The sequence below is a fragment of the Haemaphysalis longicornis genome, unplaced genomic scaffold, assembly GCF_048455015.1.
Source record: "Haemaphysalis longicornis isolate Haplotype H1 unplaced genomic scaffold, Haemaphysalis longicornis Haplotype H1 scaffold_12, whole genome shotgun sequence".
Taxonomy (NCBI): Eukaryota; Metazoa; Arthropoda; class Arachnida; order Ixodida; family Ixodidae; genus Haemaphysalis; species Haemaphysalis longicornis.
The window spans coordinates 112,755,407-112,778,812 of record NW_027526225.1 but is presented as its reverse complement, the minus strand read 5'-3'; the positions used below and the strand labels follow the sequence as shown (position 1 = coordinate 112,778,812).

The following is a 23,406-nucleotide window of genomic DNA, read 5'->3' as shown; positions in this document are numbered from 1 at the left end:
AAATGAGTTTCAAGAAAGTGGAATTCATTTTATTTCGCAATTTGTTGTCTCGCAACAGCGATAAAGAAGCCGCTTGAGTGTTGTGCGGTGACAAAGCGCGGTCGGCAAGGTGTCGTCTGCTCGCGGAACGGGCGGCTCTGCCCCCGGCGGCCGCTGGCCGGCTTGTTTACAGGAGCGACCGCCAGAGGCGCTCGCCTTCGTACCGAAGGGGGAGAGAAAAATCAGAGGGTAGGGCAGCGAGTTCGCGGCTCACGTTCCAGGCATAGTTTTTTTTAGGAGGCGTTGTCTGCCATATACAAGAACCACGTACAATCCCTGTCAGCTGTAAAAAAAAAAAAAAAAAAAAAAAAAACGAAAGAAGGTTGACACCCGCGCTTTGTTGAGCATGTAATCACCGGTGTCCATAGGATTTGTTCATGAAGGGGAAATTACACAAAGTCATGTTTAACAGGAGACATCAATTCTGAAGTTTCAATCGAGCAATTCAAGTTTGTCAACTTGACTCGGTGTGATTTCGCAAACAAGATGGTCGCAAGTCTACCAGGCATGTCACCACCATGCAAGTCATGTTCATCACATGTTGTCCCGACTTCATAAGCATTTACGTAACCCAGATTTGGTTCAGATAAAACTGTTTTATCAGTGACATGCCCCTCTTGACTAAAGCAAATTTTATGAAAAAGAAAAGGTCTTTCTTGCAAACCCTTCTACTTCATTACGAAAGCTTACTTGCACCACATGCTGTCCAGATTTACAAAAAAAAATCTACTAAGTAAGCCATCGGTAAGTACTGCGAGTAAGCACTAGAACTCACCTCCCCATCATAGGAGATTAGCGGAGAAATTTCGCAGGCAACGGGGTGTTCGTACTTGAGGTCTTCTTTTTGGCTGCAAAGAGAAAGCACACAAGGAGCAGGCACAACAAGCTGGTTCCATCTGGCACAAACTTGTGATGGAAAAAAGTTTGGTTCCTTCGAAAAACTGCCTCAGCAGAGCGAGAACCAGGAAAATTGTATTTCCACCTCCAGAACACTTAAGTCAAGCAAAACAGATGAAAGAGTGGCAGCTCACCAGTCCATTTTTTGCATCCAATAAACTCACTAAGACTAGCTTGTTTATATTTCCAGCTGCCGATAAAAGCAACTTCCAATAAACATAATTGTGTGATTTTAATGGTGCACAACGTTCCATTTGATCACAACACTATGCCAGAATGTTGTTGTTGCTAGCATGGAGTTTGCAATTAACGTGCCGACTACTCTACATTAGTGACCTTTCAATGCCGTCAACATTAGTGAACTTTCCTAATGTACGTTGTCTTTACGGTCCTTTTATCAAGACATGTAGTCATTACCACTCAGTGCAAACAGATGTTGACTGGTTTGAAGTTTCACAGGCCCCCGATTCCCTTATACCCAGTAAACGGGCCAGACAAACGACTAGATAGTCAAGAACTACTCCAGTGTTCGCACAAAATGTAAAAGCCATTGAAAAACAGAATGCTAGCAGCTACAGAATGCATTGGCAGTGCAACACTATCAGTGAACTGCATAGAGACTGCACTGTAAGCACTACAACTACACATTGCTTCCACACAGACTTGGACTCTGTGCCAAAGAGTTCATCACTAGTTACAGCAAGTAACCTTCAAATTTAAGGCTGCATACAGTGGCCCGAGTGCCTTGCGTGGCCTCCTGACTTTAACAGCACTGGGCTAGTTATTGTGGTACGATTCGAAACACACCAGCGCCAAAAGTATACTGAATTTTTAAATGAAAATTTGCATTAGGATATTTTGTAAACGTTTACAGACTTCTACCCAAGAACCTGCTTATCTGCCTTTCTTTCATCCTGCCTTTACAGAATCACATTCAATGAATATTTTGTAGACATGCCTGTCTAGTTCCCTTTCAATGTACTTATTCGCTTTTCCTCGATAGTATTTTTAGCCTAATAACACAGCTAATGCCTTTAATAATAGAGTAAGCTGCAACGCTCCCTTAAAAGCACGAAAAGTTTCCTGCCTAGACAATCTGCACTGTGCTCTCAAACAGCACTTATAGATTGCATTTCGAATGCCTTTTTTCTAAACTCTAAGTTCGGAGAAAGTATTCTCTTGCTTCATTCACAGCAAGATACCTCACTCTATTGAAAGTACCTGCTTAACATTTCCAGATCGAGGTATTGTTGTGGTTAGAGCTGTGCATGCGAGAGGGTATGCCCTGTATTCGCTTACTGGTGGACCGGCAATTTTAGCACGACCACAGCTTGCTGGCATGCCAAGGAATCAAACCTGGCGACAAGTGGTAACAATTCAAGCATGGATCCCTACAGCTGTCGTAACGCTTCAATTACATTCGGTTGCACACTTGTGCTACACGGAAACTTTCAATTGGTAGTAGAGTGGATGGTGTTTGAAACTTTCGATAGGGTTCCAGTCATTCGCTATTAAGACAGGCGTCTTGGCGGCCTCTGGTTTACACCGTGTGGAGAGAGTGCAATTGGCAGATCACTTGATAGACAATGCATTTAAAGGCCTTCGAAACAACCTGTGTGGCACAGGCGTAATTCTCTGCATCTTTTTCCCCAGACAGCAAAGAAATTAAAGTAATGCCAAATCAGGCACAAAGAAAACTTGGACTCGTGGAATTTTTAGTCAACACCGCAGCCCACAACATGAAATTTTCCTGCTGCGGTAACCTAACCCCACCCATCACATCTAGTTGCTCATAGAATGTAGTTTGAAGTCTGGTATCAACAAACACACAGAAATACTCCTCGGTAAAAACGATCTTTGCACCACAATGCAGTGCCAATCACTGCGCAAAAGTTTGCCCCTTCTGCTCCCCCTTATGCCTCTCAACAGTTCAGCCGTTCACAGACTTACATCAATACACATAAATGTTAGCTTGGCTCAACTCCCTGCCGCAATGCTTCAAGCCAGGGGTCTCAAACACACGGCCCGGCCCACCCACGAGTGTCTTGGTTCATTGATATTTTTTGTTGTTGTTTTAAAGCGAATACGCACCTTGCTTACATAGCCAAGGACGCAAATGGCCAGGGACTGCTCGAAAACGTGTTGTTTTCATCTTTCACGGCTTCACGTTATCAGAAAGGACACGAATTTAGTCATCTTTAAGATCGGTATTGATTTGTTTCTCGAATCCGGGCGCCATATTCCATTCAGAAATGATCCGGCATATTTGCAAGATGTGGGAATGGACTTCTTTCTTTCAAATTGCAGCATTCTGACATTTTGTTACCCCCCCCCCCGCCCCCCCCCCCCGCCTTCTTTCAACCTTCTTCGCTGTCCTGACCCTTGCGTAACTGAATTTCGTAACTGAATTTCGTAACTGTGGCCCACTGATTGATGTGAGTTTGAGACCCCTGTTTTGAGCGATGCAACGAAAAAATTGCTCTTTTAGGAAACTTCCACGTCCTGCGAGTCTGCTTGTGCTTCCTGCCAACACCAAACAGTCCACTCAGAAATGCAGTCGGGTCGCCTCGAGCGTAGTTTTCGAGGAAGGTGCAGTACCTTTTGTCGTCACCATGTCCGTTCTCAGATTCCTTGGCCCTCCTGACAAGGGTAGCGGGTGAGGGGACACGTGCAAAAGAGAGGCATGCAATTTTCAGCTAAGGTGCAGCATGCCGCATGTGTCGAACAGGCATGCCTCCACGCTTCACTACACACACCTCTCACCCAGAACAACATGGAAATGACATTTTTTTCCCCCCACACCTTCAACTGTATTTTGTGCCAGGCCAGTGAAACCCAAACCGTTTTACAGTACTGGTGCTGAGTTCAAATAAAAGAAAATGACTGGCAAGCAGGTTCAACGTGACCACTCAGAAACAAATACACCATTTACAAATTTTTTTTTGTTAAAAGAGGTTTCGACCATTATGATTGCCAAGATTTTCAGTACAGCTGTCATTGGTTTTAACGAACCCTCCTATGACCTCACAGCCGCAGTTATCTGCAAGATCCATTACAGCGCTACCAGAGGGGAAAACCTTTTACCCTACACTAATGTTTTGGTCATTTTGAAGTGCAAAACATTTTAGCAGTTTTTAATAACAACAAAAAAAAAATCAGTCCCCTTGATACACTATTAAGATCACACGTTAATACTTTAATCATGCTTTATCATTTTAATATCTCTAACATATCTAATCATTACTACTTTAATTTATCATTTTAACATCTAATATCTCGGCGCATTTTTCAGGCTACAAATGGCTTTCAGTCGATCATTACAGCAAAAGGCTAACAAGAAACGGCAATTAGCAGCCCTGCTTGCATTCAGCTATCAATGTCATTTCCTTTGTCCCACCGTGCGACAGGTCTGCAATAAAAGCGAAATCGCATTAAACTAGTATAAACTAAACAAACAGCAATGAATGAAGCAGCAAACAAACAGCAAGCCAGCTGATGCGTGCAAGTCAAGCTGCTCTGCAACAATATTTCCTACAACTGGTCACAGTACAAGTGTGCCGGCCAAACTAGGCACAAACAGCGAGCAGACGTTTCGAAGCACCAAGCAAGTATCTCAAGTGTACAACATGACCAGCTCTGCAAACCTGGATTGCGATCGACCCGTCAAGTATGCCGGCTCCAACTGCTATAATAGGCTCTAGACAACACTACAGATTGCTTAGAAAGACACGCGACAAGCTGGGAGGAAGACACAGGGCGAGTGCTCTGTTCATGCCATTAACCCTTTGATGCCCAGTGTTGCTCAGCAGCAACAACTCAAACAAGATTTTTTTTCTCTCGCACTTTGTGGTTTTTTTTTTTTTTTTACACTTCACACAACCTATCGATGGACAAAGGATCCCGGACCTTCAAAAATAAAGAAGAGAGGGCGTACTTCAGCGTACTTCCGTGTGCTAAAAAAAAATATTGTTTACGCGTGTGAACTTGCATCGAGCCTGGGCGGCTCAGTGGGCCAGTGGCAGGCAACCGAAATTGTGCAATTTCGTTGTTATCACAAATGATAGCAATACAAACTTTACGCTATTGTTTTCACTTGAACCAAAAATCATGGTGACCAAGGTAGCTCCCTCGTTCAAGTGACCTATGGGCAGCCAGTGCCCAGCGTGTCCTAGTGTCCGTGTTATTGGTCCAAATTTTTTTCTGATTTCACATTTGCGATGTCAGAAGTCCTTTTAGAACATAAAAAACTACTCACACGCTTAAACAAAATAAAAGATTTGGGCATCAAAGGGTTAAGATTACGGAGTTGTATCCGCAGCACATGCACAGTTATTATACACTGGAGCCAAAACCAAGAACCCGTAACTTAGCTTGCACTGGGAGATTGGCCAAAGCGCCAGAGGCAAGCCAAGGTGCACCCCTAAGGTGCATTTTGTGTCCCACCAGAACTAATTAGGACAACTGACACTGCTTTACGAGGCAGAGAACACACCCCTGCCCTCAAAGTGCAGGTTGCAACGCATGACTACAACCAACACACAAGGGACGTAATTCTACTGCAGTCTTGGCTGCACACTCAGAGTGGGTGCAGAAGTATCATTACTCAGCCTTTCATTGCCAGTCAACATTAGTGACACGAATAGGCGGTAGGTAGGGTCTGTATACAACACTGATCATACTTGCTTGGCACTTCACGCAAAATGTCACAGGCGTAGCAAGGCTATTCCGTAAAAAAGCAGTTCACGATGAAGAAAAACAGAAGGCAGCAAAAACAGAAAATTGAGGAAGAAAGCATGTTTGTATGTTCGGCACATTCAAAACACAGATGCATGGTGCAAACATAAAGACAAGCGTTTTGCGAGGACATTCTGATGCACGCAATGCAAGTGGAAGCGTGCACTTCACGAATAGGATGTGACGTACGCATGCTGCGATATTTCTGGCTTATGCTAATCATCAGAAAGGAGGTAAAAATGAAAGCTTTCGAGCACCACTTGACAGCATATTGAAAGCTATAAGCATTTTTTTTTTCAAACACTTCCAGATTTGTCCCAGAAAGCCAGCCTTCCCGTTTTATATTAAGGATGACTGAATAAGACTAGCCCGTAAGCATTAGGCATTTAGCCATATACATGGCTGCATGCATTGCTAAGTAATCTGATGTATACCTTGACATTTCAAAATGTTTTAAACTACTGTTATTCGGACGTCCTTACTTTGAATGCTGAAGAATAAGCCTTCAGCAAACTTACGCCGAACATCGAACATCTCTAAAACATCTCCAGTTCCAACTCATTGGCATCACAGGTAGATTTCTTTCCGACTTTCTAGCAGACATTGATGTAACGTGAAGCTTCCCTATTCATTCATCAAATCATTAGATATATCTGGTTGCTCTGCTTCTCTCATCGACTGTCCCAACTACAAGTTCATTTTTCTGACGGAGGCGAAGAGCACAAAACACCCGTGTGTTCAAGATTTCGGCGCACGTTAAGGATCCCCAGGTGGTTAAACTTAATTTGGAGCGCTCTACTACGGCACGCCTCATAACCTGTGTAGTTTTAGAGCATTAAACTCCATAACCAATTAAATCAATCAATCTGCTACCACAGCACGTGTCACAAGTGACACCAAGCCCGATGACCCGAATGAACCCAGGAGGAGCAACGCAAAGAACAGCGGCAGAACAGCCAGTGGCAGACCTTGGGATGAGGGATATGGGGCAGCCGTCCTCGTCCACCAGCTTGCCGCCCGCACCGAGGATGTAGCGGTGGTGCAGGCTGTACAGGGCATGGCGCGCCGTGCTCGGGGTGTCCTTGGCCGCACCCTCGGCGTTCTTGAGGGGCGAGAACTCGTCCTCCCTCAGCACCTCCCACACAAAGAAGTTGCTGCAAGGGACGAAGGAGGAGGAAAAACTTTATTGCGAGCCTGGTGATGTGGGAGCGGCTCCTCCGTCCAGGAGACCGTGGGCGGCCGTGCTGTCTCAGCCCTGGACACCAGGAGTTGCTGTGCATTCAAGCCGGCGCTGGTCGTCAGCTTCTTCCACAGCTCAGGGAGGGGAAGGGAAGTGGGAAAAGGTGGGAGGGCTGGGTTGTGCGCGCACCCCAAGATCATGTATGTGTATGAGGGTACAAGGACGGAGGAAGAGAATGGTCAGGGAAGGGATAATTGCTATTACGATGATTATGACGGGTGGTGGTGGCAGGGGTGATGTGGAGGATGATTATTAAGATTATAATGACGAGTAGGGTGATGATGACTACAGATACAATGATGATGATGATGAGTATGATGATGATGATTGTGAGCATGATTATGATAATTATTATGATGATGATTGTGATGATGATGATGATGAGGCGGAGGAGGAGGAGGAGGTTTCCTCGCCAGAGTCTCAGCACAGAAGGGGGTGTATTTGAAGGCAGCACTGGCTGGGAAACTGAGCCAATTGCTTGGCCAAAACAGTCTTTCTTACCCAGACACAAAATAAGTGTCCACTTATGCACACTCTGTGTAGTGGCAGATCTTGCGAAAACCATTGAGACTGTCTCAGATGAAAGCTGGCACATTGTTCAACGTCGGAGGAAGTCTTGGAACAGCTCGAACTCCAACGCCTCACCGCAAAGCAGAAACAAAAGTTCGTGCCTCCGCCAGCAGATTCCGATTGGTTATGCAGCAAGTAGCTACTTAAAGTTATTTGAAAGCCCGAATACTTTGCAAATGCTGTTTGCTAGTCTATCCAATCTTTTTTATTTTTTTTTTTTCAAATAGTCATTTTTTTTAAATAGTAGAAATTCACAAATGATACCCTGAATGTAGGCTCTCCTCCACGACAAATGCACTTTGGAAGTTTTATCATATGGCACGCACCGTTGCTTTAGTTTTCAAGAAAAGATTGGAGCTGCATAATATTTGACCAAACAGACATGTTAAGGGGGCACACTGGTCAGCTTCATAGGCCTGTTCAGTTTTTTTAGCTGATTTCAAATATCCAATTAGTTTTGATGCGAGATAACTAGTTTCTGCGTTCATTAAAAATGTTCCTTGATTGTTTTTGAGAACAATAGGAAAAAAACTATTCAACAAAAGATTACCAGCAAGACATGAATAGATGCCAGAAGTTGTGGTGAATGAAACATGGGAAGCAGTTTTTTTTGTTTTGCAATCACATACAAGGTTACATCAATTCTAACTTCTAGGTTTGAACTGCTCCTGCTAACCAATTAAAAATACTGCTAATTAAACAACTACTGAAACACAAAATGCAAAATATGCTTCCCGTATCGCATGGTTTACACATTCAGCTTCCCAGTGCAAAAGAAATGATGTTCCTAGCTGCCCTACGTGCTGGGATGTAGCTCTGGAGAATTTTGTATCACTGCGATACCACTCAACACGAAAAAGTGGGGAATTATGGGAAAATAATTATTTCTTTGTTGAAATCGGGCCCATACGGCTTTTATAAGTACCTGGTACTGTTTTACGTATATGGAATTTTTGGAGGAAAAACTGCGCAAATCAAGAAAAAGGGATACTACCTGAAAAAATGCTTTTTCGGGCAATTTTTTTGGTCCCAAAGACCACTGTGCCCCCTTTAATGCTGGCACATGCTAGCTTCACACAAAATTTAGTAATGAAACGGTGTGGTCAATACTGGCATGAACAAAAAACGAAAAGCTACTACCAGCTACGCTTCCAACAAGATACCTCGCCACGCCTGTTATTAGCATGCCCACCTAGCACTTTTTTTTGCTGTCCAAGGAATGCCATCCTTTAGAAGCGAGCAAGTTGAATGCCTTACAATCGAAGGTCTTTGATGAGCATCAAAGAGCCCTTCTATTTCTTCACAATGCCTGCCAAGTTTCTTTGATTTCTTTTGCTGTACTGTTGCGATGTCATATTTTTGTCATTTTTTGTACCATTTCTCGTTCAGGCAATAGTGTGTGAACGCACTAGTGCATGAAATCTGACCCCTAAAATGTTCTTTTCTTTTAACAAACTTCATACTCAAAAAAGGAAAGGTGTTGTGATTGCTCATCTGATTCGCAGTCAGCTACCACCATCCACACTCGTTTCGCAGCCAATAATTTGATATTCGCACCCCTCTAGCATGGACCCATTTCTTGGCACGGCGATTTTACCCGCCGCGGTGGCTGAGCACGAGGTCGCGTGTTCCATTCCCAGCCGCGGCGGCCACTTTCTGATGGAGGCGAAAACCAAGGAGCACGTTAAAGATCCCCAGGTGGTCAAAATTAATCCGGAGCCCTCCACTACAGCACGCCTCATCACCTGCGTTGCGTCGGCGCGTTAAAGGAGCTATGAAGAGAAAACAAAAGTTTGTTTTATTCGAAAGATTAGGTGTTTCATAGTACCCCAAGCGCTTTCCCGGAAGCAAATTATGCTTTATTCACTGAGAAATAAGGCAATTTAAGCCAAAATTTTAAATCTCCCGCTAAAATTGCACATTTCGTCACGTGAACAATGGCGTCATACGAGCCGGCCCATGAAACAGATACTGAGTATGTCGACTCCATATAGCACCAACACGCGGGAGTCGACCGAGACGGCGGCCATTTTAAAAATACTAGTAAAACCTAGTGCACCCGCAGCCCTAGTCATGGAATCGCCTGATCCGGAGAACAAAACTCTCGCCGAGAAGCTCGGGCTTGCATTTAACAACCTCACACCACTTGAACGCTCAATGCTTCTAAGTGCACGAGCGGCAAGAGTTGTGGGATACGCAGTGGACGGAAAAGCGACCATTCCGCGATAGCCACAACAGACGAACGCCCAGCAGTCGGCACCGCTGCCTCGTCAGCCCCGTCGCGACGGACGAATACAGACTGGTACGTATGTGCCGTATTTTTATTACGGTTAATAATAGTTCAATTTCAGTAGCAGTATCGCTTATGCCAGTTGGCCGGTGTCGTGTATGGAAAGCCGTTCGCGCGAGCTCTCTGCTCCGACCAGAAAGATACGAGCGTCAATGCGCGGTGTGTACGGCGTTTTTTTTCCCCAAGGTCAGAGCGCTTTGACGGCGATTTGACGAAGTCGGCGACGAGCGCCAGCATGTCCCAGGAGTGAGCTAACGTAAGGGTCCCTGCCGTAATCACTTCGTCGGAAATGAAGCGAGCACACTCGTACTTCCTTTAGCTCCCTTTCTCCTCCGTTTGCAAAGTTCACAAAACGTAGCCACTTGCTTCGCCGCGGTTCGTCGTTTGGCAGCACATGAAAGGAGATCTCTTCACCGGCGGGGATGTCGCACTCCCTCGACTATTTGCCCGTACTACATGGGCATTTCAAAAGCAGCAACGAAATTTCATTGTAAAGTACTCGAACAAACTGAAGTTTTCAGTGGTTGTAAACTGGAAACGAGCTCGTAACGACAGCAGCAAGCCAACACCATTCGAAACTTATGCGACGACTGGCACTATCTCGTCGCTTCTTGCTGTTCCTTACTCCCGTCGTTTCTATTTTTACCTTTGCTGGTTGGCGATATGACGGCCAACCCCCTGTCAAGGGATTAAGATACCAAGCAAGGTCGCGGCTGTACGTGCTGGAACGGTTCGTTGGCCCCTAAGAGCCTCGCACCCGAAAATTCGTCTGCGCGACGGCGAGATGTCGAGCTCGGCCGGCGGTAGTTTCGTACGCATTGGCGCACATGCTTGCGTGTTCGTTCGGAACTTCAACCGTTTATTCCACCGTTCTTTGTCATAAAAAGAATGTGCAGTATGTTTCACGGGCATATAGCTCGCTATGCAAACTGTAAGCCCTGCCTAACATGCGTTTGCTTTTGCCGGCCTCCGCCAATCGCAGAGCATTCTCGAGTGACATCATAGGTTCTGTTGCGGAAAATGAGCTGGTGGGTCGCATGGTCATTCCCTTTTTTCCTAATTATGTAGCTTATTTGAGCGAAGTTTGCATTATAAGTGGTGTCGTTATGGTTCTAACGAGGCAACTTTTCGAATGAACCAAACTTGTGTTTTCTCTTCATGGCTCCTTTAAACCCTACAATCAATCAATCAATCAATCGACACTGTGATTTTAGCACGCCTCGACTCGTTTTGTGGGGCCCTTGCCACAGAACTGCTTCGAGGCAGAACAACGGGGAAGGGGGGGTGCCCAACTCACTCGGCATATTCGAAGACATCGAAGACGAACATCTCGAGCTTGATGCCATTCGGCTTCTCTGGCTTGACCACCTCACCCAGGTCATTCGCGTAGGGAATCTTCTTTTTGGCCACGTGGTACTTGAGGTTGGTGCCCCTGCAAAAATAAATATAAAAAAAATAAAAGACGGCGAAAGCCAGTTCATTAGAGAACAGGGTCAAAAATACCCGAGCACATGATAACATTAATGTGCACTTGATTATTGGAAGGTCCCTTTGGCCTCGTCTGCCGAGCCCTACCGTATTTTCGCGCGTATAACCCGCACCAAAAATGCGAAAATTTCAGAGGTGAAGTAGAGGCAAGGTTTATATGCAAGGTATTTCCTTTGGTGCAGCTTCACTGCAATGCCAGTTGGGCCGTGATGCCCCTACAGCAGTAATAGCGACTAAGCCACTGTTATCCCACTGACAATGCTTATTTTGCACACAGGTCAGTAATATACCAATCTGAAAAAAAGGTATGCGGCAGGTCATCTAGTTACGTAGTCAGCTAGGCAAGTTCTTTGGCATAAACAAATGTGTAATGTTGCTTAAGTAGTAGCTTTGGTCCATCCTTTTATGTATAAAATCTGCGGGCAATACGCGGGGATATATATATTTTTTGGTGCGGGTTTTATGCAGGGGCGGGTTATACGCATGAAAATACAGTGCATAAAGAGCTCGCGGGAGAGGAAGAAAGGAACGTACGCGGAGACCCGCTTGAGGAAGTCGAGCGTGAAGAAGTGGTTGCAGATGGAGCCGGCGTTGAAGGTGAGCCGGCCGTCGGGGTTCCGCCGCTGGGCCGTGCGCAGGGACACCTCGCTGTACTCCACCACCTGGAAGCGACCCTTGACCCGGCACACGACCCCCACGGCCTCCGTCGGGAACGCCTTCTCCACCACCTGCAAGAGGGGGGGAAAGGAGTCAACTCTGGAAGGCTGTGGGGGGCAGCAAGATTACCCGCCCACATAGAGGAAAATCGATATGCCGACGACACTGGCCTGTACCCCTGTGTCGTTTCATTTCACAGTTGTTTGAGTGAGTAAGGCATATTGCTCCATACAAGCGGGTATTTTTTTTTCACTGTTCCATTTTCTTGTTCGGAAATGACCATTCGAAGGCTGCCTGGTGCATGGGCGGTTGGCCTTTGCACTCTTGGGTGTAAAAACCACGATCTAAGATGTCTCGAAGAAGGCCCTTCAAACCAGGCAAGCATGATCATTGCTCACTGCATCATGTTCACAAACTCACAGTGTATGCAAACTGGCTGTCGAGCAGGAAGTTGCTAAAGGGGCCCTGAAAGGCGTTTTGAGCACACTAAATGAACTAGCGTAATCATTAGATTGGGTCGTCAACGTCCCCTGTGCCAAGTATTACTCTTTTACGCGCAGCGGAAAGCTCACACTGCTCACACTTTTGTTGCAAAGTTTGTCGCTTTTTTCTCACCCTTTCCTTCGTGTTTTTGGACGCCGCCTTCTTCACATGTCTACATCATCGATTCCCAGATGTTCGTCATGAGCTAGACATCCTGCTATTGGGCGGCTTTTTCACGCACTTCCGGCAAAGAGATGAGTCGTCTGCTCAGCGTCGGCTCGCCGGCTGATCTGCCAGCGGAGTGGAGTGCCGGAGTGCTTGGACATTTTACGACAAACGAAAAAAGTGTAAACAAACGCTTAACCGTTCGTATTGAATGCAACACGGCCATATCACGACATGGGTATTCTCTTTTCGAGTACGTTCCATAAAAAAGCGTTGAAGCCCTGTGGCACTTCTTTCGTGCAATCGCAGAGAACGCCCTGAGCCGAATGCCCGGGTTTGACGGATACATTTTATTCAACTTCAAAACAAACCAGAGACACGTTCCGAACGAACACAACGTCACAACATGCGTTGCAAGTCTGAACCGCGATTGACAGACGATGCGTTGCCTGCTCCTGCCCGTCGTAAATTCGGCACTCACCTCGCGCGCGGTTTGCGGGGACGAACAGCAAGTCACTTAACTCTGGCGCGCAAGCCGAGATGGCTTTTAGCCACACACACTGCATATACCCCATGCGAGGTTGAGTCGTACGTCACTCGAGAAAGATAATCCAGAACATGGGAAGCACTATCCACCCGCAGAAGCACAACGTCGCATTTCATCGCGAAACAAAGGCGTCCACAACACACACACCATCGCCTCCTGTAATGCCAAACGCATCTCACACTTCCCAATGGGAGTGAGTGGTACGCCTGCAGTGCCCACATGTCGCGAGATGGGGCCCCAAGCTGAACCGGGATCACGCAACCGTAACTGACTTCTGGGGCGGTTTGTGCCTTGTTGCCAAGGCAACCGATGTTTGAGATTGTCAAAGAAATGGCGCTCGCTCCAGCGCTAGGAAGCTCAGAGCCGCGCCGGAGCATGTTTTGCATGTCTTTTGCCAACGTTGCCGCTCTCCACCACGCGTCGCCCCAAGCTGAACTGGTCACATGATTGAAGCGTTTTGTGCACGGGTTCTGTATCGGTATAAATGTTTCTTTCACATGCCGCCGGCAGGAATTACCACCACCGCAAAATAAGACAGCAACGTACACCGCGAAAGGGCAAGGCCAGGCCGCCGCACACATGCGGCCAGGTTTTTCGTTCGCTTTTCCAGCCTTGAGCGGAGTGCATGATTCAAGGTGTCAACAAAGCTTGCCCGTAGCAGACGGCAGCGTGAGCAGCGCAATAGCGGAAGTACGTCACCGCCGCGGAGCGCAGCATCACGGGAGGGAAGGCTGGCGCGCCGTCAACCGCGGAGAGTAAGTTGAAAGGAGGAGGAAATGCGGTGTGACGATAATGCGCGGTTTTTGATTTACGATTTCTCACCTAATACTCATCGCTTAACAAAATTCTTGTGGGAGGAGATAGCTAATACATTGATTTATTTGGTCACATGTACATCCATGCATCGGCGGAAGGTATTTCAGGACCCCTTTAAGGTCAAAGCAGAGAGCAGTGGAATGGGAGCCTTCAAGGGAAGGTGCCTGACAGGACGTGGAAGCAAACGAACGAGAAGCTGCAACACTGGGGAGGGATGAAACAAAGAAGCTACAGACTGCCGTCGTGCCCACCAGTCGGCATCAACTCCACTCCAGAAAAAGACGCGCACACACACCTTGGCGGCGCAGTCAGCCCCGTTAGCGACGCAGTAGCCCACAAACGTGGGGTCGGCCATCTTGACGAGGATGTTGTCCACACAGTAGACGTGGACGTAGGCGACCCCCCGGCGCTCCATGTCGGCCAGGATGCCCTTCCTCTGGAGGACGCTGTACAGGCCCCCGTTGCCGTCGGGAGACATGGCCACCTGGGAGTTAGTGGAGGAAGTGGTGAGAGGCAAGAGAAGACGGGAAACGCAACCCGACTGACTTCGTTCAGTAAGCAGCCAGCAGAAGCCTGGACCGAGGCCTCTGAATCTCGTAACACTCCCTGCAGCTCCTTCATTCATTCTATCTTTCAATAAAATCCCTAGTAACAGTGCAAAAATTCTGTCTCGTGGTGCTTTCTTGGATAAAACCAGCGCGAATTCAGACGAAGACAGAAGGAAGGAACCACAAGGACAGCCGCTGGATCGTGGTTACTTCTTTCTGTCTTTGTCTGAATTCGCGCTGGTTTTATCCAAGAATGTCTCAATTCCAACTAGCCCAGCTTGCAACCCTCCTCGTGGTGCTGTTTGCACTGTTACTAGGAATAACGTACCAACTCCCCCAATTGTCTGTTCGAGCTTCAATAAAATCTCTCTCTCTCTCTCTCTCTCTCTCTCTCTCTTCTCTCTCCCTCCCTCCCTCCCTCCCTCCCTCCCTCCCCAAAGGCACCTAACATGTTTGCAAAAGCCAGCCCAACTCAACTCTAATGTGCACTCGAAATCCCAAGGGGTCATGCAATGGTTACTTTCTCACACTACTATGCACGTGCCAACCTTAACATGCTATTGGGTACGCAGGAAACGGACATGTTTTATATGGAGCCCACCTAGAACCCCACTGCCTGCACACCACAGTGATTACATCTGCCATACACTGGCACAATGATGGAGAGGATGGCATCACTTGAAGAGACACTTAAAAACAGTGTTGCCCTAACCGAAAGATTGCATTTTTCGTAGCTCTACTTTCTTTTGTTCCGTGACAAATCATTTCTCAGGTGTTTAGGAGTCATTAAAGCTGGCATTTCTCGGTCCTACTTCTCTTACACTCACTCATAATTGACTCATAAATGCCCATCATAAAGTGCATAAACCAAGCCAATTAGGCCTCGTTCCCAGCCAGTATCTACTGCATCATGCTGTCATCCGGAAGTTAGTTTTAAAGGAGCCATGAAGACAAAATACAAGTTGTGTTTATTAAAAAGACGGCTTACTCCCCATAACAATGATACCAATATCATCGCAATCTTCGAACAAATAACTGAGGTATTAAAGAAAACGTGTGAAGCAGTCGCGACCCCCTAGCCAATTTCCCGCAACTTTTCTATGACGTCACGGAACCTTGTTTGTGCGATTGGCGGCCTCCTAACAGACCTATCGCGACGACACATGACTGGACGTCTGTAATGGGGCCTCTAGTTCCATTTGACCGCATCACTTGAATGCTAACGTGCAGTTAACGCACTAAAAATTATGTTTTATTGTTGGCCCGTATGACGTCATTCTTGCTCATAACACGTCACTGTGGCGCAAAATTTGAAAGTTTTTAAATACTTCTTGCTTTTTTTCGTTAAAAAAACAACTTTCGTGGCTGTAATGGAGCTGAGTGAGATACTGAATGCTAGTTCTTTCAAATTAAACGAAGTTGTATTTTCTCTTCATGGCTCCTTTAAAACTGCACCAAGGTTCTTTTGTTTTGTTTTTTTCCCTGCACCTGTTTCCCCATTACGATTCTATCAAACATAAACATACAGCGGCTGTGGCCATACAATGAGCTTCCAGCCTTACAGTAAGCAACAGTACGCTCAATCCGCCGAGGGAGCCAACAAGCAGTTTCCGCTCCGACGACTGCTTGGCCGGCCCTCACCTTGTAGGGCGTCTCGAGGATGATCTTGCCATCGAAGGTGAAGGCGGGCATCATGTTCTGCTCAAAGACGACCAGCGAGTCCTCATGGAGGCCGAAGAAGTCGTGCTTGGCGAAGAACTCGAGCGTGGGCTCCTTGGTGTGCTCGCTGGTCATGATGTACCAGGGGACGTTGCCCCGGCGGCCGGTCACCTCCTGGGCGAGCTGCGTGAGGCGGCAGAGGCGCTCGCCCTGCAGCTGGTACAGGGTCTTGTGCGAGGGCAGGCCCACGTCGTACATGCCCTTCGGGTAGGGCACGCCCAGCCGGGTGCCCTGCCCGCCCGCCAGCAGCAGGGCCGCCACCTTGCCCTCGGACACCAGCCGCAGGCCTGCACACAGGGCGCAGCGGGAGGAGAGCACTTCTAGCGACGCTCGCTGCTGCTGAGCACGTGGCACGGCATTCTGTGTCTTACATGTGACACGTCATCTGTCAGCAACATGCCCCTCTTTGCGCTGGGTCGGCTTGAAAATTTTGGTCTCTGTCCATCTGTCACCCGAGTCAAGAGAGTGTTTTTGGTAGGTCTGCGGGTCGTTGACTCGCCGGCCGTTGGTGGGCCACTGGTTACCCGCCAGTGGTGACCAAAATGTGACCCACCTGTTGGTTGTTGACCCATTGGTTGGTGACCTGTGGGTCACCAACCAACCCACAACCCAAGAATTATACAAGGACCCATGGGCACAGAGAGGGGGGAACGGGAGGAGGAGGTAGGAGGATGAGAGATGGGGCGCAAGGGGGAAGGCAGGAGGAGAAAGAGGTGATTGGAAAGGGGATGGATGCAGGAGAAGTGGATAGGGTGAGGGGGGAGCAAACCAGGGCTGGAGGGAAGTGAGGTATTGGAGGAGAAAAGGGATGAAGATGACAAGGAGATGGGAAAAGGAGTGGAGTGGGAGGTGGGAGGGGTGGCCGTAATCCTACCACTTTGACGTCACTCGAAGCAAAACAAGCAGAAAGCACGTGCAAAGCCAATTTTTCACGCAGCATACACAGAACAACACACACGGACACCCTGCTGACGCATCGTTCTGTGCCCTGTTCAGCCCTTGTCTAGTAGCCCCGTGCAGACCTCTGTTTCCCCTCATCGGCAATGCCCACCTTCATTGCGGTAGGCCTCGAGCTTCTCGGGAGAGCAGCGGGAGACCGAGCCCTGGCGGTCGGCTGGGATGGGCTCCAAGAGGTCGTCCAAACTCTCGGGGTCGCCCGCGCCCTCTTCCGTGGCCTCCTTGAATGCCGTGGAGGTCCGGGCATAGTCAATGTACCTGCAACAACCAGGGGTGCAGTCCAAGAGTTGTCACCTAAATGTCTACAGCAAACAGAATGACGGTGTCCTCCTGCGACACCCTATCACCCCTCTCCTTCGTCAGCCTCATCCATTTTCTGCCCGTCAATGCTCTAATCACACCTCTAGCCCGTTCCCGGCCTTTATCAACACAAAAGCTTTCTTAGTGACACTGATAGCGCCCTGTGAAAAAACTAACGCATTTCCCGATAGACCGACTGGTCAACTGAAAAACTCAGATACGATGTCTGCACAGGCAGCGTGCGTGTGAAACCGGGATTCCATTGTGTCAAAACGGTTACTTGAAAATCCCGAAAAAGGAATGGTTCTAGATAAGACAACACACGCATCAATCATGAAGAGGGAGCACAACAGCATACCCGTATCTCATAAACCACGTATCAGTATACACCTAGATCGCTCGTAGACAGTCAGTGCGCAAAAAATCGTCACATGAGCTCGTTCTTTGTCTGCGATTTCAGTCTTGCAAGGTTTGACGATCGATTGGACGCACTTTTAGCAAAGGTTTCGATGCACTTTTGACACGGTTTTGATGCGAGAAAGCTTTCACGCTTCTCTTAACTTTCTTTTGGAACGGATGGTAAAGTTTTTATTCGTCATCCCGCAGCTTCATTTTTCGAGAAGACATGAGGCTTGGTAACTGGTTGCAATCAACCCAGCAGGTGTCCTACCGATTGCGACTTTTCTTCAAAAAATAGATCTCTGGGCAACCAGAAAAAGCTAACATCAGTGCATCATAGCTGCTGAAAAGTGCAAGATTCACCATTTATTTATTTCTTTATTTTACCCTCAGGGCACACAAGCATTGAGAGGGGAGGGGCTCACATAAAAGCAAAAAAAGATAAAAAAGATACCAAAAGCACACAACAAGTGTATTAACGATTGTACACACAAAAACATACAATAATGTTTAAAAAAACCTGGTAAAGCAAATGCAATAAACGCAGTACTATATGAAGCAATATACGACCAAAAGAAAAAAAAACATGATCACCAGTAATGCCACCTTAAGAAATATTCGTGTCTGCTGTGAATGTATGCACAGCATAACAAGAGAGCGGTCACAAATTTTAAAGTATGAAAACGCGAAAAAAAAAAGCGAACTTGTGATGGCCCTGGTAAAACTCAAAGTGACTTTATAATTGAAAAACCATCTGCCCTATGCAGGATGTAACGTGTGCTAGCACAATACGATAAACTTATCCAGCCATACGCAGCAACTGCGTGGCAGCTACAGGTGTCACTGCTTTACGATTTGACAGGTGAATGGGTGCAGTTAAAACGAGACGTCGCTTAACAAAGGCAAGGGTGGATCCAGGGAAGTTTCTTGGAAGTAGCCCTCGTGAAACGACTAAGCACGCCTAGAGGGATGTTATACCCCTGCCACACGGCGTATAATTTAATGTCATTCCCATCGAATTTCATTCGTTTCAAATGACATCTGTTTGCTGCCACACGAGAATAGCAATTACTGCTTAAAAAGTGGAAATATGCCCTTTGTATTTTTATGCGTCAATGCCGCCTAAAATGTGAAAAATGTGCCTTTTGTGCTGCTATGTGTCAATCATGCGTGTTTTATAACCATGTTTTATGAACTTCCTTGCTGATCTTGCCCGTTAAGGAAAAAATAAATGATGACGATGATGATTCAATGAAAATGACATTAGGGGCCTAATGAGTTTGCAAAACCTATTGGACTGCGTTCTGCCAGCAAATTTATTATTTCGACACCACAGACTCGGTGGGAATGGCCACCCAAAAAAAGATTACTAAAGCGTCGGTAGCATTATAACACATTTACATGTGTAACATTTTTTAGTCATTTATTTTTTATATGAAACAAGCCAAATAGGTTTGTAAAAAAGAAAACTGCTAGTCTCGCTACGAGGCCAGCCTCAGCCACAGTGGTGGGCGCCAGCAGCCATGTTTGTTTATATGCTCCACGCTGGGGCGATGGCAGTGTTTATTAGTGTTCAGTAAGTTGATGCAACTTTGCATAAAGTGCATTGAAAAGTGCAGTAATGGTGTAAGCTTTTTTCGCTCAGTTGTCACAAATATTGAAGTGCTTACTAAAATATTTTCTCTAGGCAAGTTTTCACCCACCGCAACTGCCATCATTTGCAAATGACATTAATTTTGGCCGTGTAGCAGCGTGTCAAGAAAATGGCGTTAAGTCAAACGAATGACATTCATGGGAATGACATTAAATTTGCCGTGCGGCCGGGATATTAGTGACCTATGCCATCATTTCAAACAAAACTGGGGCCTGCAAAGGGCGCCCACTGGAAAGCATGAAGTGCACTGCAATTCTCCTTACTTGCGTATATTTCCTCCTCTTTTCATTGAAGGGTAAGTTTGAAACTTGCTTTGCCATACAGCAATAAGAACAAAACGTTCTCTAACACTTGATAAGCCATCCTTGTTTACCTCGTTTGTCTCATTCACTCCCCCATAAGAAAGTGATTTTTTTCTTCATAGAAGCAGCATTCTGGGCATGCTGGTTAATTCATGCTCGAGTACGATTCTACAATAAAGACATGGTCGTAGATACAGAAAGACACGTAGTGTTAATGCACTTTGCAATGCACTTGTGTGTATCTGACACGAAATTCGTGTTACATTTTTCCCACTGTTTGGGTGCCTACCAGCCCAGTAATTATGGAATGGCACATTACACGGTCAATCACAGCGTAAATAACTATTTCCAGCCTTGTTTATTCGTGTAAGTTTCGGTTTCGACAAAACAAACACCAAGGTGGCCACCATGACAGGAGGGTGCTCATGACGTCACCACTCTTGTCCCACCACTGCCAGTGTGGACGCATGCACTGCCCAGACCGGCTGTGGTCTCCACCATCTTCACGTGCCCGGGCAGCGTGACGTCAGTCCCAAAACTGTGACAGGTACACACACTGGGCATTTTTTTTTCACCTCAACTGGCTGCACTGGTGCAGGCAGTGCAGCACATGTTCATCTTTTATACTAAGTTATATCCCCACAAGCTGACTGCACTGGTCTGCACCACGCTGCACTAACCTGCACCAGTTCAGGTAAAAAAAATGCCCCTACTGCAGCAGCATGTGGCCAACCGCAGCCAGTGTGTTGGCAACATCACGGGGCCCTCACGTCGGCAGTTTGGGGCCAGGAGGAGCAGATGGCGTCATGCTGATGCCGATTGTGAAAGGGTATCCGTTCTGAGCTTTCTTGTGCGTGCAGAGATTAAGATCAATTTAAAATATGTTATACCAAATGGTTACTGTTGAAACTTGCTGGGAGATATCTCCATATACAAAGGAAGCCTTTTACAGAGTCATCTCGGCTTTGAAATTTTGTTTCAGTACCCCTTTAGGACCGTGTTTTTTGTACTGCGCAGCCGTCCTCAGAGTTTCTTTTCTTTACTTCTTTATTCTATTTTCCAGTTTTATGGTACTGTATCCATTATCACACATCACCTGCATAGTATCACCCAACCACCCATCAAAATGACCCATTGTTTGAAACCACACCCCTGCTGTGACAGCAAGTTTGTCACAGCGAGCTTACGCAAAATGTTGACCAATCCCAGATTCCTGCCTCCTCCCTTAGCGAGATGGGTTTGCACTGGACCAAGAAACCAAACGCAGGGTAGGTAGGTTGATTACGTGGTTTAACGCGCCGAAACAACGCAGGCGATGAGGCGCGCCATAGTGGAGGGCTCTGGATTGATTTTGAACCCCTGGGGATCTTTAACGTGCACCGAAATCTCGAACACACGGGTATTTTCGCTTCTCACCTCCATCTGAAAAGTGGCAACCATGGCCAGGAATCGAACTGCAGCAGGATGGAGAGTTCGGCGAGTTGGTATTACGACATGGTTATATGGAAACAGCGCGTTAAAACAGGATTAAAACATTAAACGCATTAAAACATTAAAATCAGCACTCGTCCTGTCTGGTTCTTTTTTTTTTTGTGGCCTGTTTTATTGTGCCATTTCCAAATAACCACGCCGGGAATCGAACCGGCAGCACAATGCCTCAGCCACTGAGCCACCGCAGCGGGTCAAGCGCGGGGTGGTGCCAATGGCAGTAGGTTTTACATTTTGCAAAGGTGTAGGCGGTACAGAGAGGGTACGCCGTTTTAAAAAAGCTCGACGTGTGCTTCACTCAAGCGGGGGCCCACCTCAAATCGGTCATAAGCTGGCACCTCTGCTCTTCCGTGAGCTGTGGCCAGAACTGGAGCAGGTGCTCCTGACCGTGCGTCTTGAGAGACGCTTGCACCTCCTCGAACTCCGCATTGGTGAACCTGGGAGCAGAAAAAACAGAAAGCACAATGTGAAAACACTGCAAGTGGCCACAACGTCTCGAGTGCTCGTAAAAATGTACATTGCGCAGCACCACAGCGTGCGAGAGAGATAGCATGAAGTGGTCGCTCACTCTTATCGCAGTTTTTTGGAGAGCACGTATCTCACAGAGTTGGCTTATTTATGGGTCATGGTTTGGGCGTGACAGAAAAGAAGCACTTCAACCATGCTTCACTTCACTAGAGCCATTGCTTTTTAACTAAAGTGTAGACTATGCTCAAGTCACTGAGGAACAAAACCATCCGGAAAGCTCCTAGTAGAAGAGAAAGCAACGTATTCATGTTGAAAGGGTTGCTCAGTACGCACGTCACTGTGTCAAAAACACCACAAAACATCGACCCAGTGCCCTAAGCTCTGTAGCACGCAATCATGCTAGTGTACACAAAAGGCGCGTCTTGCAAACCACAGCACCCGTCTCCAGTCTGTACACGCAGCACATCAGCTCGACTGCAGGTCCCGAAACCTCACTGCTAAGTACATGATCACGTTCACAGAGCAGATAGTACATCGTGCGGCAGCTGTGATCACGCACACGCCCAAATCGACACTTGATCGGCGTTTGAGCTCTACGCGCAGGCAAATAACCGAAGTGCACCCACTTTAGTACGCTCGAGTAACTGCAAACAGAGCATTGCGCTCGAACTTTTAGCAATCTAGATCACGGGATCTTCTCTCGTCAAGGGGTGCACGAGATAGGCCGGAATTAGACGAATTTCCACCAGCCAACGGGTAGGCGAGCACGTACGGGAGATTCACAGAGCCGATTCACGTACGGTTTCGGGGTGCGCCAGTCGTCATCGTCCACATCCACCTTCGGCGCCGTGGCCACGCGCTCGAAACGGCGCCCGCGTACAACGTACAGGCTCATAATTCTCTCTCACGATCACTTCGCCGCCGAATTCACGACAAAACTCCCAGGAGGGCGGACGTCAGGTGAAGGCCACATCCGCGACTGACACGTCGTTCATCGGGTCCGGTCAGCATCGGTGTGCGGCGTTGAGAAGGCGATGAGAAGAGCTCAGCGCCGATAGCAGCCGTGGAGGGGCGTCGCCCTGCAGCTTATCACGAGGCGCTCGTTCACCGCACCACTCGACGCTAGCCAGCGTGGCCAAGGCAGCGGCGGAAGCACTTGCCGTTTTTGTTTTAATGCCGCGCGCACGCGCGCGCGCGCGGGTCCTTTTGTTTACGTCGCGCTGGCCTCGCACGGGTCGCACAGTGGAGGCAAGAACAGGGAGGCGTCAAACGAGCGAAATGGAAGCGACCGCTGCAGATAGACAATGTCAAGCACTGGTCAACAGCGGCACACTAAAAGACAGCGCTATCGAAAGCTGAGGGCGCCGAAACCGCAAAGGAGGAAGCCGCGAAGCACAAAAGCAGACGGCCACCAGTTCAATAGCCAACCCTTTGCAAATGGGCCGACGCTAGCCGAAACGCTAGCCCCGTATTTAGCCTATTTAGCCCTTCTCTCTCTCTCGTCTCCCATTTTCTTTCTCCATAGTTTTGCAGACAACTGACGCAAACATAAATGGACAAAAGGTCATTGCAAGCATAATTTGTGATGACCTCATTTCCGACGTAAAAATATGACGCCAGCATGTCTGAAGCGAAATGTGCTTTA

At 47.4% G+C, this 23,406-nt stretch overlaps 1 protein-coding gene across 4 annotated transcripts in view; it reads right to left on the bottom strand.

Annotated features, from left to right (window-relative positions):
• Mmy (UDP-N-acetylglucosamine pyrophosphorylase mmy) overlaps window positions 1-23,406 on the bottom strand; it is a 78,543-nt gene that overhangs the window by 1,649 nt on the left and 53,488 nt on the right. For 2 of the 4 annotated variants that reach the window (XM_077694186.1, XM_077694188.1), the window contains 9 exons: window positions 21,608-21,730; window positions 17,245-17,408; window positions 16,116-16,480; window positions 14,222-14,410; window positions 11,793-11,986; window positions 11,068-11,202; window positions 6,639-6,824; window positions 3,535-3,576; window positions 815-887 (listed from right to left, as the gene is read on the bottom strand). In XM_077694186.1, coding sequence (XP_077550312.1) covers window positions 815-887; window positions 3,535-3,576; window positions 6,639-6,824; window positions 11,068-11,202; window positions 11,793-11,986; window positions 14,222-14,410; window positions 16,116-16,480; window positions 17,245-17,408; window positions 21,608-21,730 — 1,471 coding nt within the window. Of the gene's footprint in view, window positions 1-814; window positions 888-3,534; window positions 3,577-6,638; window positions 6,825-11,067; window positions 11,203-11,792; window positions 11,987-14,221; window positions 14,411-16,115; window positions 16,481-17,244; window positions 17,409-21,607; window positions 21,731-22,561; window positions 23,011-23,406 lie in introns of those variants that run through there. The other 2 variants (XM_077694184.1, XM_077694187.1) reach the window with 2 other exon arrangements.